Raw genomic sequence first — 17,703 nt, 5'->3', positions numbered from 1 at the left:
CATCTGGGGCCGGCTCCACAAGCGGGAGGGGCAGCTGAGGGGTTAATATCCGATAGGTCTACATGGTGACTGGTCTCTGCGGCATGTGCATTTTTGGGGGATGGGATCGGGGGGGTACGGGAATTCTGCTGCGTGGGTAACGTAGCGCACTGGAAGTTTTGGGCGGTGGGGGGGATCCATTGGATGGGACGTCCTAGTGCTCCCAGTTGGAGCCTGGAGGCGATTTCCACCGCAACAGGTGCTTCAATGTTTTTGAGGTATGGGGTTGGAGGGAGGGAGGGTCAAGGGGTGTTGGAGGTTTATATGGTTTTTGTTTACCGCACATTTCCCATGGTAAGTCTGAAACACGAGATAAGGCACAAGATACTGCGCAGCTGGGTACCGTTAAGGTAGTAAGTTGGAATGTGAGGAGGGCCCTAGATAAAATTAAGCGGGGGGCACTCTTGCGATACGCCAAGCGAGTGGCTGCGGACGTACTGCTCTTGCAGGAGACGCACCTTTTAGGCACGAAGACCCCTTGCCTCCAGAGGTACGGGTATACCCAGGTCTTTCATGCGGGTTTCACACGGAGGTCTCGGGGGGTAGCTATCCTAGTGCATAAGCGGGTCCCGTACATACATGCTAGGGTGTGGGACAGATGCCCAGGGACGATATGTCTTTGTTAAGGGGCAAATAGGGAGAGACTGGGTGGTGTTTGGAAGTGTGTATGCCCCACCCCCGATGTCCTGGGCACTAGTGGAGGAGATCACCGCCGTCTGGACCGAATTCTCAGAAGTTGCATGTGTGGTCGGCGGGAATTGGAATGAGGTGATGGAGGGTTCCAAGGATCGGTGGAGGGAGGCGGGAGTGCCCGATAGTTCGGCCCGTACCAAGCTGAGTGCCTTGGTGGAGGGCCTAGACTGGGTGGATGTCTGGCGGCGCCTTCACGGCGCGCAGCGTGCGTACACATATGTTTCTGCAGTACATGGATCGTTTTCCCGGTTAGACTACATTTTTCTGTCCAGAGACCTGTCTTGCAGGGCCATAGAGGCCGAGATTCTCCCGCGGGGCCTTTCAGACCACTCTCCGGTTGCAGCGGTGCTGCGGCTGGGGCACTCGCGACAGCCGTTCAGGTGGCGCTTGTCGGTGTGGCACCGGCAACAGGAATAATATGGGTTGCATATGCTGGAGGCGTTGGATCAGTACCTATCCATTAATGTGGGTTCGGTCCCCGGGGCCGCATCTGTGTGGGAGGCGCTTAAATCGACGCTTCGCGGGGTAGATATCTCGTATTGTGCCATGGCGCGCCGACGCAAGGGGGAGAGGGCCGCCCAGGCGGAGGACGAGATAGCAGCCCTTGAGAGCCGGAGCACTGAGGAGGGTGGAGGTCCGGCCCGTCGCCAGCTCCTATTTGCGCAACAGAATTATGCCTCTATGTTAATGGAGGAAGCGCGACAAGCATGGCTGGCAACTCGTAGTCGGGTTTACCAATGGGGGGATAAGTCGGGCCGGATGCTCCATAGGCTTTGTCAGGGCATGAACCCCTCGCGGGTGCTTCCGGGGCTGGTGGATGCTGCGGGGGAGCCCATTTTTGATCCTAGTGCGCTGGCGGAGAGCTTCGCGGTATATTATGCGGACCTCTATGGCCTGCAGGATGTCCTACCGGTAGAGAAGATTGAGCGGTTCCTTGCGGACATTCCTCCTCGGGCTCTCTCGGATGTGGTACGGGAGGAGTTAGAGCTCCCACTATCGGTTGTAGAGCTGGGAGAGGCGCTGGGTGGTCTCAATCCGGGTAAAGCACCGGGCCCGAACGGATTCCCTAGTGAATTCTTTCTAAAGCATTTCCTGCAGCTTGGTCCACACTATAGTGCGGCCCTTGAGGAGGCTCGCGAGCGTGGGTGGGGGGGGGGGGGGGGGTACTCCCGCGCAATTGGCGACACGCAGAAATAGTGGTGTTCCACAAGCCTGGTAGGCCCCCCGAGCTTCCTGCATCATATCGTCCTATAGCCCTCCTTAACGTGGAGGTGAAGATTTTGGCGAATCGCTTGCTACCCCATATTACATCCCTGATCCATCCGGACCAGGCTGGATTCATACCAAACAGAGTGACACGCCATAACATTCGACGGGCGCACGTGGCGATCGCAGCCGTGCAAAAATTGGGAGCTCCGGCGGCGGTCTTATTGGCGGACATGGATCGTGCCTTCGATTCCTTAAGTTGGCAGTACCTCTTTGCCCTGTTGAGACGCCTGAACCTTGGGCCAAGATTCCTCTCTTATTTGATGTTGCTATATACGGACTTAACAGCTTCTGTACGGGTGGCAGGTGCGATTTCTGCCCAGTTTTTGGTGAGTCGGGGCACGCGCCAGGGCTGCCCCCTGTCCCCGTATTTATTTGCGCTGGCGATTGAGCCATTGGCAGCGTGGTTTGAGTGGTCCGTGGGACTGTCAGACCGCATAGCACTCTATGCGGACAACTATTTCTTCTTCCTGACTGACATCGATCGGACGGGGCTGAGGCTGCTGCGGATTATGCAGATATTCGGGGAGACCTCGGGTCTTCACATGAACCCGCAGAAATCTGCACTGTGGGTCCTGGGGGGTGAGGTTCATCGGAGGGATTGGTGCACTTCGGATCAGCTGGCAGTCGGGGGGCTCAAATATCTGGGGGTTTTCCTGTCGGACATTCCTGCCATTGCATGGGAGAGAAATGTGGTCCCCATTTGGGACAGGGTGCGAGAGGACGTAAAGCTATGGGCTTGCATGCCACTGACTATATATTGTCGCTCGGCCATCTTCAAGATGGTTGCGCTCCCCCGTCTGCTGTATCAGCTGCAGAACCATCCGTATGCTATATCACCCGGCTGGTTCCGTAGAGTAAACACAACCCTGGGACAATTTCTCTGGGAGGGAGGCGGGGTGCGGGTGGCGCTGCGAACCTGCTTCCTCTCAGTGTATAGTGGCGGCTTGGCCGCGCTGGACATGCTCTCCTACTATCAAGCGTCCCATCTCCTTATCCTAAACGAGTGGTGGTATGGGGATAGGAGCGATCTGGTGTATGCGGTCGAGCGACGGCTCATGGATCCATATACCTTGCACACGATCTTATACGCGGCCCCCCTGCACTCGGTGGTGCCGTCGGTGACCCGTGTTATTTTTCAAATCTGGAGACAGGCTCTGAGGCGGATGGGCTGGTGGAATAGGCTCACGTTGGAGACCCCATTGTGGCATAATGGTCGCCTGCCCCAATTGGCTGCGTTGTCGGGCTTCGTGGGCTGGGACCGCATCGGTATATCCACGCTTGGGGACGTTGTGCAGGGCGCAACATTAAAGTCCTTGCGGTGCCTGCGGCATGCCCACATCGCAGTTTCTTAAGTATCTACAGTTCTGGCACGCTATCACTCATACATATTTAGAGGGCTTAGATATAATAGCCGAGTTTAACCCGCTGGATGCCAAGGTCTTTATGGGGGACCTCCAGGAGCGCAAGATTTATCGGATATATCAGGCCTTGATCATTCATGGGGCCCCAACCCTGCACACTCTTAGGGACCGGTGGGTGGAGGACGTAGGCCCATTGGACGAAACAGACTGGATGGAGACGCTGGCGTCACCCCGTGGGGCGGCAGTTGCGATGCGCCTCCGCCTGATACAATTTAAATTTTTTCACAGGGTATATTATACTAGGCAGCGGCTTTGGCGGGCGGGTCTGATCGCCTCCCCGGAGTGTCTCCGCTGTGGCCATGCTGAGGGAACTTTCCTACACACGGTGTGGTCTTGCCAGGGCCTCTTCTGCTTCTGGGGGGGGGGGGTCCTTGGGTGCCTTGCGGAAGTGCTGGGTTGGGACATACCCTCGGACCCTAGATTGGTCCTTCTACATGTGATGGACGGCGTTGCGGGTAACATATATAAGAGGCATTTGTTGTTATTAGGGCTGACACTGGCCAAAAGAGATGTGGCCAGGTCATGGAAGGCGCCGGCTGCCCCATCAGTCAATGTTTGGAAGAGGGGCCTGGACTTTAACATGGGTCTAGAGCTCCCAGTGTTTGAGGCTAGGGGGTGCCCCCGTAAGCACTATAAAATCTGGAAGCGCTGGGCAGACTACAGAGGGATATTTCTGGAACCACCGGCGGTTGGGCGGGACGAACAGCGGGTGTGAGTGGTCTGTGGTTGATGGTCCCCTGAGCAAAACAATGTAGGCGGTGGATCAGCTGTGCGAATGGGTGGAGAGGATTTTATTCCATTGACAGTCATGGGCAGGTTAGCGGTCGGGGGGGGAGATCCGGGTGTTGGGGGGGGAACTATAGAATTAGTAGGGCTACATTTGGTTTGAAATGCCCTGCATTATTTTAGTATAAAGGATAAATGTCAAGATTCTGTAATGTGACAATGATTTGGCAGTACTCTCTGGGTTACAGAGACCTGCATGATACGTGTTCTTGATCAATAAAATACGTTTTAAAAAAAAATCGTCACCATCAATAAGAAAAAGTCACCAACGTTTTTCGTTTTGCACACCAAAGAAGTCAGTTGTAATTGTAAGTCTGGTAATTACCACATACAGGTAATAATGATGTTCTGAGACAGCTGGCTGTGATTAGAAAGAACTTCTACTAAGGGAGTCATAAAATGAAGTAACCAGAGAGAAAGACAGAAAGAGAGATCGGAGACGGTGAGAGAAAGGGGCAGAGAAAGAGTGGAAGAATGCTGTCAAGATGCTCAACTGAAGGGGAAACTGAAGAGAAAGGTTGATAAGCAGTGGCCTTACTAAAGCTAGCAGGCAAATAAAAAAAATAAAAAAATCTGAAGATACAGAAGGGCAAGTCTACCAGGCATGCCCTTGCATTGCAGAAGGAAATCCTAATCGGAAGAACCAAGCAGGAGATTCTAACTGAAGGAATCTGTGTACTTCATATTGTAAAGGAGAATGTCTGTAGATCAACTACTCCCCATCCACTGGAAAGAGCTCCAGTTTTTTCACGCAGAAGAAGATGATGGGCCTGTGATCTAACAATGCAGCGGATGCTTTTCTATACACACATTTAATAGATGGAGTCATTCTATAGATAAAGGATGGAATGGAGGAAACAACAAAGAGAGTCTGTCCGTGATGGGTAGATGACAAGCAACTTCTGAGGCAGTGGCATACCTCTCTCCCTCAAATAGACATGAAACTTTCAATAGGCTTTCCTTAAAGTGAGAATGCATAGGGTAAAGGAGACTTTTAAATGTCTACTAATCTCCAGATACATCCATAAATGTGTTCCCCTAGGTGAAGCTAAACCTCATATACTTCCCCATATCCTGTAGACATGATTAGTGTAATTCATATACTTCCCCATATCCTGTAGACATGATTAGTGTAATTCAGCACTAAGTATGCGTCGAGGGAGTTACACGCTTTTGGCTTCACATAGAGGAGTTTATCTGATTATGGCTATAGGAAGGGGAACAATGAGTCAGGCCACATGAAGATGAAAAATGTAAGTGTAACAAACTTATACATTTGCAAGTGTCGACCAGCAGTGACACTTGTCAGAATGTAGGGTACCTAATCAAAATAGCAGTATACAAAAGGGTGAAAGTGGTCTCCCACAAACGCAGCATATTTTCAGTTTTGTCATTCTGTTGCACGGTTTTAAATACAATAATAAAAATATTTATTTTCAAAATTCAATGAACATTCTACTGGTTAAAGGGCTAAGAAAGCTGTAAAGAGAGATGCCCATCTATCCGTTTATGATAAACATTGCTCTATGTGGGCCGCCCTTGAGCCTTTGCTCAAGTTCCCATGTTCAGGCATGGGTTAAGTTAAAGGTATAAATTACTGGATCTGTCAACCAAGTGGACAGGGCTGTTCTAACCCTCCAGAAAAAGCTGTACATCTCAGATCCTGTCCTAGGGTTCTTCACTTTAGTGGTATTTTAGAAGTCTGAAATAAGCCTATCACTGCAAGAGTCACCAAAAAGATCTCATTATAGAGGAAAAACAAAAGTTCTTACCGATCATCCTTGTAACTCACAAGATCTGTTACAATTCTAACTTCAGCAGGTTTCTCAAACACAGTTTTTGGCTCTGTGTAAACTGGTTCCAAATTGATGGCATAGTTCATATGACTAAGCTGTCAAGGGCAAGACAAATAAACAGATATGAGATCTAAAGGAGAAGAATAAGTCCTGAAACATTGGCACAAAAGACAGAAATTGCAGTCAAAATAAACTAGACAAATATGATACAGAATAATAAACCATCCATTCTTTCAGATTACCAGTTCCCTTACTATGTAGAGGTTTGAAAACATAGGAGCTCAATTTGGGTTAGAGGAATATTGTTCAGCACCGCAATTAAGTACAATAAGCAACTCAAAGCCACATAACATAGGATTGAGCTGAGAACTCTCTTGTTACTCACCTTCAAGTTTTCAGTAATATGAACTGTCCTCTAAATTGGCAATTTGACCGTAAAGAAAAGTTCCCCCAATTCTTTCAAATAATTTGATTACTTGTAATGCAAGACCATGAGATCAAAGATTAATGCTGAACCAATCAGATCATAAAATGCAACTTGTGAGGAATATGCAAGCATAAAGTTCATCTATCTGCTCTTCTGATAATAGTGCCACCTCTTGCAGGCAACACAGCTAGCACTGTCATTAAAGGCCAGTGACAGATTAATAGGTCACTATGCCTTAATAATGGTTCCCCAAATTTGTAGAAAGGATCAGAGACAAATTCTATGCACATTCTTCTATGTCAGTATGTGGGGTGAGAACGTAGTTCTGCCTCACACCTGGCACCTGTTAGTGCGGAAATGGGAAGGCCATCAATCGATTGTGTGGGATGTTTATTTGGTACTTAAGAGAATGCTCAACTTTTAGTTTAGATGTGCTTTGTGTAGATAAGTGTGGTTATAAATTGTATTCGATCTTGTGAGCTCTTTAGAGAGCCTTGAGTGTAGATGGTTGTTCAAAATGACTCATGGTCTTCTATGCTGAGTGGTCAGTTATTCATTGCTTGGCCAGAGTATTGTTCTCTGTCTATCATAGTTGTGTTTATTCTAGATTAATCACAGTAGTTCTATGAAGTAGGTTACTCTGTTGAGTGCAGGAGAATAAGGCTACAATGTGCAGTATTGATGAGTTTTGCTTTGTTATGGTAGGGAGTATGAAATTACTGTGGTGATATCAGCAATAGAGCACGTTTGCATGTACTTCCTTGGTAGTCAGGAGTATAGTGGGCTGGCAAGCAGCATAGTAGATTCAGAAATGTTTTGAAACGTCTCTGTAGTGTAATTTATGGTCTCTGAAAGTCTGGGTAAGGGGAAACACAGGTGACGAGTTGGGAGTGGTAGGGTAGGTGTATGTGAATTTTAGGCTGTTAAAAGTCATTTATTTTGACGGTTGTTTTTCTGACATCTCCTTGGGGAACAGGAGGGTGAACTAGTGTACTTGCTTAAGGTTTTTGGGCAAAATCATTGCATTGTTTAATACAAACCTGGTTTAAACTCCGTATACCGTAAGGACATAATAATGCATATGATTGGACTTTCTTTGGTCTTCACATTAGGGCAATAAGGACAACAGTACTGTAAGGTGACTTCGGGGGGGAGTGGGAGGGTCAAGAGGTTGTAAGTCAGAAGAAAATAATGTTTATAGGATGTTTCTATTTGCGCCTTGACACATTCAGGTAATAGATTAAGTAATGAGATGGAGGAAATATGTTTTGGTGAAAGTAAAAGAAGGAAAAAGACAAGGAAAACAAGCATTGGCATAGCCAATAGGTCTCGCCTTTGGGACCGCATAAGTGTTTAGCCTTGCAGCACATTATATAGACAATAAACCTTGAATGATTTGACAATGAGAGAGTGTCCTGATTATGAATCTGCTGGCGAAAACAGCTGTTACTTCAACTCTTCCTACACCTCCGCAGGGCCTTGATATTGTCTTGGGCATGTACATGAGAACACCACTCTTGATGAATACTGCTTCACAGTTGGAGACATATTTCAACCAGATCCCCCCATTGGCCTTAAATGGACTTTATATTTATTGAATCACAGTGTAGTAGGGGCGTAATCCCTTCTCCAAGTAAAACGGAAACCGCCAGTTTACGCCGTCCGCTATGATTGGATAGATCTCGTTTATGAACTCCAGTACAAAGACGTAAATAAGACAAAATGGAGCAAACTGGACATTGTCAATGCCACCAGTGTCGAGGTGGACTTTTTGGGGTGGACCGAGAGTATGAATTCAGAGTGAGGTGCTGTGGAACTTACTCTGAAAACTTTGGGGAATTTAGCAAAATACTTTACATATCCTTGGCTTAATTTTCCTCAGGGCGTTGCTCAACAAACAAGAGGGGCTAAACAAGTTCCGGCATCCCGCGAGTGCTGCGTGGGACGGCGGGCACCCTTTGTAAAAGTGAAAGCGCGCTTGGCACGCTGCTTATACAAGCCTCCTTGTGGGGTTTTGCGTCACCCAACAAATCACAAAAAATATACAAAGGCCAGACATGCAGGCACGTGGGAGGTATGCCGGGGCGGGAGCATGGTGAACACTGCGGGAAGGGGGCCAGGAGCATAGTAGACAATTGAGTATATGTGAAAGACACCATCTGTTAAAGGGGGGCACTTAAGGGGCCTGGGAGGAGTGGGGGTAACAACAAAAGCAATTTACACGCTGTTAATTTAACAAAAAATCAAGAAGGAACTCAAGACCTGGCTTTTCGACTAAGACCAGCAGCTAGTGCCTGGATAACCTCTTGGGAAACAAGTAGCACTTTAGAAATACAACTTGATTGATTGACAATTTAGGCCAGCATTGATGGTAGTAACACGAAGAAGTAAATACAGTGTACCGTATTGTTCGAGTTAGTGCTGTTGATATTATTGTAAAGCTCCGTACAGTACTGAATTGTACTGGCTAGGACGGTTTACAATAACATAAAGCATGAGCAGGGTCAGTACAGGTGAGGAGTCAGTGTTTTTCAAATACCATAAGGTTTGGAATCTTATCGGTCACTTTTGTTGATTCTTTTGTAACATGTCAACTGCACTGTCCAGTTCACAGGCAAAACTGGTGATTTCAACATTACTGATATACAAGACAGGACAGAGGCCCACTACTTAATTTGTGCCGGTGCATGCAGGTGGGGGGCACCGACGCGCATTTTTGGGGACCAGGGTTTATATTTCATCATTAGACTTTGAACTAAAAGCATAAGAGACAAATGTAAAATAGGGCGAGAGAAGGCGATTAGAAAGATGGGAAAACAGTGATGAAGGAGAAAACCAGGATGAAAAAGAACATGCAGGAGAGACATAAAGAGACATGAAGAGGAGGATAGTGGAAGAAAAAGGCACGAGTTGGAATCAATACCAACAGCCAGCCTTGGTGTTCAGCAAGCTTGGCATAAAAAAAAAAAAAGTTGCCCACCCCCCTTACAAATTAAGAGTGTTCCCGCCGAGCTCCGGTTTACCTCACACTCTCTGGACAACCTGCCCCATTCTCCTCACACACTCCGGTTCTTCCGACATGTTCCTGAGTGAGCATCCGCAGGAGACAGCACACCAGGAGGGGGCAGCAGGCAACGGACCCCGGGCAGGAGAGAGTACACCAACTATCCGGCGGCAGATGGCAGCCCGGGCTCCCTCGTGGAGACTGTCCTAAGGGCAGTGAGACACCCCAGGGGCAGGCGCATTGACACCTCTCAGGAAGGAGAGTCCCTCAGTTCCTCACCTCACACCCGTGAGGAGTCGCGGCGTGCCCTACTGGGTCAGGCTTATAGTGAGAGCGGTTTCTTCAGAGACAGGCAGCTCTCCGGAGACATCCCGTGGGTGTGCAACATGTCCTTCGGGGACACGCTAATCCCGGTGCGTGTCCTTAAGAGACGGGAGCGTGTCCTCCAGTGTACAGCGGTCCAGAGATTCGTGTTGACCAGTGGTTGCACAGGAAGCCTGTCCTAATAAAAATCCCATGCAAGTAAAGCGTGCCCTGCACAGGAAACGTGTCCTCCGAGAGAGGCTGTAAGGTGGCGTACTCTCTAGAAACAGACCTGATGCATGTAACGTGTCCTCCCGGGGCAGAGTGCCCTGTAGCGTGCCCCCTGCTTGCTACAGCAGTTATCAGGGGTCAATGGGCCCCTAAGTACTCTGGGTCATGGCGTCACTGCACTTGCTGCACCTATAGTAGCTACATCGTGTGTGTGTGTATGTGTCTGTCTGTCTCTATCCCTGGCACAACAGGTGCATGTGCTGTGGTATGTGAGCACAACAGGTGCATGTGCTGTGGTATGTGAGCAAATCCTGGACGGCTACTGCCTTTTCTGTGCGTTTTCTGTTTGAGGGGGCTTGAACTGCTACCTCCGCTGTTGTGCATACTTTGTGTGTGTTTGTGTGCAAGAAAGAAACGTGCACTGCTGCTCTCCTAAGCACACCGCATTCTATCTAGTTTCACGTCCTGGCCTGGAGTGTGAAATAGGAATTTGTTAAATTGCTCGCCGCAAAATACAATTTACAAGAACAAATCCAACTGTTTCAATTCAAGCCGCTGTATTCTTTGTATGAGAACTGGTGGTAGAAAAAACTAAAGAACCAACAGAGACGTTCCTATTGGTGATATGTGGCGTTCGTGAAAACCACCTCTTCAGCCTGTAATATCTGGCTTTGGTGTCCTAAAGGGATATTTGGGGTGCGGGGGTGTTGGGGGGGCTTATATTGTTTTGTAATTTATGTAGCGCTTACTACCTCTGACGAATACAGCGCAAACTAGACCCGAAGGGATCAGAGCACTTTACCTGAGCACCAGATGCATTACAGATTTTTCGTGATGCATTCATTTTTGTTAGGCATGGGGCGATTCAGTGATTTGCATATGATGTTGAGCGTCCCTACCGATACTAGAACCCGGTTTCTCAGCTCCGAGGTCCACCGCTTTAGCTGTTAGGCCACACTAAACTGTGAAGGCAGCATCATCGAAGAGGCCAGACTTGTGTTGGGAGAGAGCGCCGATTTTATTCGGTTTGGTTCACTGCTGAACCAAGGGCCAATACACACGTGTGCACTTTACATAAAGGAAAGAAGACAAACACTGTATGTATGCTCTGTATGAAAGGCACACACATGTTGACATGTTCATTTCCGGTATTTAAAGCACATGTTGTCGAGACAGGCAATGGCAAGATTGTGTACTTCCCCTCAAGGGGCAACATGGAAAATGCTGTGACCGTACGTGCTTTATTTGACATATTTGGTAATTGCTTTCACTTATTTAGAGAGTATTTTAAATAGTGCTGAACATGCCGCAGAGGCGTTGGAGCACTGTGCAGCAAGTACAGTTCATAAAGTTTGGGCGGAACCCAGGAGGGATACAATTAGAGTAGCGTATGAACTGGATGACCGGGGGAGGGGACGCAACCAGCAACTTAAAGAAACAGTATTGAGCAGCATGGTGGAAAAAATAAGTGATGTGAAAGCCGACATAGAAAACGAGAAAACTGAAATGCGATATCGACAAGTGAAAATAAAACACAAATCTGTCACCGCCGTGTGAAAATTAGACCTAGAGTGTTGCACCAACCAACACTCGAACAGCTGAGTGTGAGGAGAGCCTTCCCACGCCACTGTATAAACAGACAAGCGCAGCCACGCTAATTAAAAACAGATGGCCCTTACCTTTATGCCTGTTGGGGCACCTGCCTATGTTGAAAAGTGGTTTTAAGAGAAACCGAGACCTATGTTCTTCTTCCCTACAATTTGATACACTTGTTTATTAACGCCGCCGTGCCCCCGGGTTGACGGCACAGGGCTGTGTTATTTGGCTACACATACAATATCACCTCCGCGGCGGGCCCCTTGGGTTGTAGGCTGTCAGCTGTGTACTGTGTATCTCTCAATAAAGGTCTTTCAAAAAAAAAAAAAAAAAGATGGCCCTTGCGCTCCTCTGCTGGCTCCCGAGAGCAAAACGCTCTAGGAGTGAACATTTCCCTAAAAGCTGGGTCATCCACACGCCTTTGGCCAACTGCGTGCTAAAGCCAGACGCAAAGGCCAATAGTGTGTGAGCACCACATGCACAAGCTTCTACTGAAGCTGAAGTGATTCAAAGAAGATTTCCTATGCAGCGCATGCGCACTGCCATAGGCTCGACCTAAAAATAAGAAAAGGAGACATACAAATTAACATCACAATCTATTAAAAACTACTGTTAGATGGAATATTCAATGTACTTCCTATTTTGATCAGCATTTCCGGAATAAGTAAGAACACAGTTTTGTGAAATTTAATTTTACAGAGATTAACGTTTACCATAATATGTGAAAGAATTGGTTTACGAACACAGCTTATTATTGCTAAAATCATCTGCTTATAAGGTGTACCACAAACATTGTAAATGGCAAAAATGTACTTTCAGCCCTGCAGACACTGCACATCATCATGGATTAGGGGCAGGGTGTGGTGCGGGTCCAGTGAGCACACCAAAGTTACTTACATGTACTAACTGTCCTGCATTACTCCAGATCAGCACAATAGGCCATAGAGTCCTGGGCTTTTGTTCAGTAACCTTCTGCCTTCTTGGCGTTGTAGTACTGGATAACTACATTTGAAAGCATTTGAGTTGAGGACTAGACTATAGTGATTTCTTAAAGGCAAGCCCAAAAGTGGTAATATGGTTCTTCTGGAAAAACACATTCTCTGGCACATTTATGCTTCTCCATAGACTAGGAGTATGTAGAACATAATTTCATCATTTGAAAAATATTTTAAAGGGGCTGTATGCCTTAAAGATTGCAAGCCCCAGAGAAGCAATTCCGCAATGCGGTTCACCAGGTACAGTTTAATAGAAATTAAAAGTAGGGGTATGTTTAGACCATAGTCCTCGGTCCGAGGCAGCACAATAGACTTCTATGTGCAATTATAAGGTGCATTAGGGGAAACTCAAAGGAGGTGGATAATGGAGAACATCAAGGGGGCAGGACTAGTACTTAGTCCATGGCTGGTCGATAGATGAAGAAAGATTACATATGTAGCTTTTTCTTGAAGCCCTGTAGGCAAAAGATGACTTTTAGGGGAAGGCACAATGCAGTTCAGACTTGGCAATGCTAGAATCCTTTACTTGATATTTATTACCTTTTGCAAGCAACCAAGCATGGTCTAAACCTGGCAATAGAATTTCTGTATTTAGGAGTGGCAAGGTACTACCGGTTCAAACATTCCAAAGAAACAGAGAAACCCAAGGAATAGTCACCAATAGGGCTGGTTGATCTCATCCAACATTTGCGAAAGAGTGTGGACTGAGCAGCTCCAATAGGTAGCGGTTTTGCATTTACCTCTTTCAGGTTCTTTCCGTGGTCATGTGCAGAATATCCAACAAACTTTAGTTCTGGTTCCTCCTTTATAAGAACAGATTTCTCCTTAGACTGCTTCAAGCTGCTGCCTTCACACCCATCCCCACTGCCGATACTTGAAGGGCCAAATATCTGGGTCTGTCCTGCAGGCATCTCTGAATAAGAGCCTGTAATGGAGGAAAAGGAGGGAAGATTATAATTGAGTTGTAACTTACACAACACTCAAAAGCTGAACAATTTCAGGTACTGGAGAGATAACTGTGGTCTGTTATGGAGAGACTTCTTGTAGTGCTTGCTACGTTACATTAATTATTAACAGGATTAACATCTAAAATAACAATAATTGGTAATTTTTGAGACACAAAGAAAAAGATGCACTTCAAGTTTCTAGTGTTCTCTTCTCCAAAGAATGGTCTTGTAGATGGCATATCTCAACTGTTTCTAATCTCAGCCCTTCTACAGATATGTGGCCAGATGTACGACCATTCACTGTACAACAGAGTCTCAGACACTGTTTGCGATTCCCAATGGGGTTGCAAATTGTATGCCTCATTAATATTCATGAGGCAAGTGCAATTTGCGACCCCATTGGGAATGGCTAGCACGCCCAGAGATGGTGGCCTGCTGATCACCATGTCTGTGACTTGCTTTCTTAATAAAGCATTTTTATTTTTTAAATGCAGCCCGTTTTCCTTAAAGGTAAACGTGATGCATTTTAAACAGAAAAATGAAACTTTTCAGTTTCATGTTTTAAGGGCAGGAAGTGGTCCCTGGGACCACTGCCTGCTCTTAAAAATGTATCTTCACAAACACTCACAAAGGGAGTGGTTTACCACCTACTTCAAGTAGGTGTTAAACTGCAAGTGTTTTGCAGCCACAAAACAATTGTAATTGCATTGAGGTTCGCTATTAGGAAGGGGCGCCCCTTCCTAATAGCGAGAGTCGCACATGCGATTTTGCGAGTCAGTGACTCACAAAACAGCGTTTGTACATGCCAGGACCCTTTTTGGTGGTCACAAACGGGCCGATCCCCCGTTTGAGATTGCAAACAACGGTCGTACATCTGGCCCATGGTCTCTAAACCCGAATGCAATAGTGTTGAACTCACCCATAATATTTATTCTGATTATAAATCTTGAATAGCCCAAATCCCATCCTTTACTATGTCGGAGATACTTTGAATCGTGGTGTCCCGGCCCCTTATATTCATCAATGGCTCTTCATCTGTACTACTTAATTTGTTTGTCTTTCTCTCTCTCGCTCCCTCCCTCTCGCTCTCCCTCTCTCCCTCTTCCTCCCTCTCATATCTTACTTTTCAAGTACCCTTTACTGTGATATCTATTAAGAATTGACTCAAGACATAGGGTTTTATTTAAAGTTCTGTGGACGGGTAACAATCTGCCATATTATATACTTCTGAAAAGGTGGTCAGGACATCGGTTATGTTTGAGATGGAATACCCGTCTGACAATTTCTAAATCAGAACCTTAGTAATAAATGTATCCATTAGAAAAGGCTTCTCACTGATGTGCACCATCAATTAATTAGAGTCAGCCGTACTGATGATTTACAAGACATCATCTGGTATCTTGGGGTTAGAGTTATTTTGTCCAGTGTGCTCTTAACCTTGCACATCATTGGGGTCCAGCTTTCTACAGTGCTTGGCTTTGAGCTTTTAATCTTCTAATGCATATTCCCCCATTAGAGCCCTAAACGCTGAGATTTTCTGAAAGCTCACTTTAAGGCACACTACAAATCTTCTAGAAACTGTGAAGTCTAGGGTGGCACAGTATACAGCCCATTGCTCCTCTGTTAGACACCCAGGAAATATGGTATAGTGCACAAAAGGGACTCTCAGGTTTTTTTAAAATGTCACACACTAGTGTCTCTGGAAAACGTGTGGGTATGGCCATAGAGCGTCATGGTGCACACATGCCTGTGGGAAGAAACCAATTGGCGCCGACCAATGTTCACAACCTACAGTGGCCCAATCCATAGGAAACAACGGAAAATGAACAAATCTCTCCTGAGACAAAAATGAGAGGCAGTCCACTACCTTGTAATTATGGTTGACAATCAGTCTGGCCATAATGCTGCAGGGAACAGAGCTGGCTAAGAATGAGGCACCTTTACAATCCAGGACAAGGGGGACAGGTGCACAGTGACAGGTGTGAAGACGACATGTCAGCAGACCAGAGGGGACCTTGAAGAAAGATAAGAAAATACTTAGGGATGGACTCCGAGAACCATAAGCAGACACTCTTGAGATGCCCAGAGAGATAGTGCACAAGTTACTAGAGTTAAACCCTGCATCAGAATCCAAAACCAAATAACCAAAAGTTTAATCATTACTAATTATTATAAGGACAGCCAATGGACTCCTGGATATTGCCTCTACTTGCTATGCCTCACCTCTACATGCACACGTCACATTCCCCAAAAACTTTAATACACATTTCCAAACCCTCCAACATGTCCAGGGACTCACTATAGGGCGTTCTCCAAAGTAAGAGATGTATCTATGACTCGTCAGTGCCGGTGGAGGAGGAACATCTAGGGGAATGGATGGTGTTTAATGTGCAAACTCCTCCAGAATTAAGGAGCTCCTGTTGAGAACAGTAGCTATCACTTTTTAAGGGGAAATAGCTAAACCTGTCTTGTCAATACAGAACTGGTATCTTTAAATTGATATATGCAATTTTGGGGCTGTGTAAATGATAGGATTCATGTTCTTTGTAATTTTTCATTGTGTTTAGGGAAAAACAAGAAACCAGAAACATTCAAAGATGTTCACTTGCAAACGCAAATGGTGATAAAGTTTAAAAAGAAAAGTATAAATCTAGATCAAAAATATGCATCCATTGCTGAGGGAGATGGACTGCCAGTACGGCTAAGCAATTTCTTCAAAGGATCAGTGCTGGCTTCAATCCGAGACAATGAGATCCACGTTTAAGAACATTCGCCTTTTATCACTGAATGTTCGAATTTTCCATTTTTCAATCTCACCTTGATGTGGCAGTAAATACTTGCATGTGGGAAGTAGGCATCTTGCATTTTGCGGAGCTAGAACATTTGTTATTCAGGTGCCCCAGATCTTCATAAGAAGGTATCTGTTCAAGCATCCCTCACATTACTTAAATTAAGATCCTTGGTTTCACAAGTTCATTGTGAAGCTGCATTGCTACTGCTGAGTGCAGAAACGGACGTGGAGTCTGGTGCATACACGGCTATGGAGTAATGCTTAGTGGCTTATTAGATGAGCTGACACTTCTAGCCTGCCTCTGCCATATCTAACATCCAATTAATTTTTTTTCTACCAGATGGGAAAGAATAGCTTAACCCTTCCTACCATGAGAGTATTTTATGGGGATGAGAAGGAAGTGGGGATGTTGTGGCATGAGGAGTCTCTGATGCGTGGGCTGAGTGAGCAGGCTTTAGAATGTTCAATATGTAACTACAACATTTTGGTGACCAGTTGTTAAACAGGACCTGAACAGAGATGAAGCAGGAATCTAGCATCTGTCGGGAGATATTTCTGACAAAGGAGGAGGGCTGTCTGGAGAGGGAATGATTGCTTGTGACCATGATACACTAGGACACCCACCCTCAAAAATACCAGGAAGTAGTGTCTGCTCAGTGAAGGAGTGAGGCCAAACACCATTAAATTGGCTAAGAAAAACGAACAGCCTTAGCTTTAGGATGTCAGCATGGCCTCACAATGATAAGCAATGCCTCATTTCACTTTAAAACCCTATTGTGTATGGATTTTATTTTAGGCCTCATCTCAGCGTTTCGGTTTCTGGCAGTTAAACTGTTGGTGCTTATGAGAAAAACATAGATAGCCAGAGACAACATAGTGTATGTTGCAGTTGTAATAGGAACATCAAGGGAGTGTAAGCCAGGTTTAAGGCCACTGGAGTACAGGTAGCAATCAGAAAGACGACTCACAAGATGTGTGTGAGGTCTACAAGGTGTGAGTGGTCTTTGCCCACACCAAATGGTGGGTTCAAAGCAGCAGGTGAATCAGTGATGCTTCTTACACCCAGAGTTCAATGCTGGAGAGTCTTCTCTGGATTTAATTCTCAGATTAAAAGAGGCAGTAGCATACACTTTGCCCTTTTGCCTCCAAGGTACTGAGAAGGAGTAAGAACTATATCCATGTGAAAACACAGGTGACATTAAGTTAGGACTAAGCGCCCATGTCATGTAGATTGAAGGATCGTAGGTGTTCCCAGAGCTTTTTAGGAATGCATTTTCAAGACAGGTTTTTTCTTAAGGAATGTTTGCAATGTTTTATTGACATGCTGTAAACAGCAGGGAAATCAATTAAAGATCAAAGGTCATAGTGCTATAGTCCATTTTAAAGACTCTTCAATTGTTTAAGT

The 17,703-nt window shown here is 46.1% G+C and overlaps 1 protein-coding gene across 2 annotated transcripts in view; it reads right to left on the bottom strand.

Annotated features, from left to right (window-relative positions):
- The window catches only part of LOC146855790 (uncharacterized), a 208,021-nt gene that overhangs the window by 121,633 nt on the left and 68,685 nt on the right, over positions 1–17,703 (bottom strand). For both annotated transcript variants that reach the window (XM_085653699.1, XM_085653700.1), the window contains exons 7-8: positions 13,301–13,485; positions 5,981–6,099 (exon numbers count right to left, since the gene is read on the bottom strand). In XM_085653699.1, coding sequence (XP_085509825.1) covers positions 5,981–6,099; positions 13,301–13,485 — 304 coding nt within the window. The remainder of the gene's footprint in view (positions 1–5,980; positions 6,100–13,300; positions 13,486–17,703) is intronic.

The sequence above is a fragment of the Triturus cristatus genome, chromosome 4_1 (assembly GCF_964204655.1).
Source record: "Triturus cristatus chromosome 4_1, aTriCri1.1, whole genome shotgun sequence".
Taxonomy (NCBI): Eukaryota; Metazoa; Chordata; class Amphibia; order Caudata; family Salamandridae; genus Triturus; species Triturus cristatus.
Note: the sequence above shows the minus strand (reverse complement) of the source record. Positions and strands in the feature narration are given on the sequence as shown.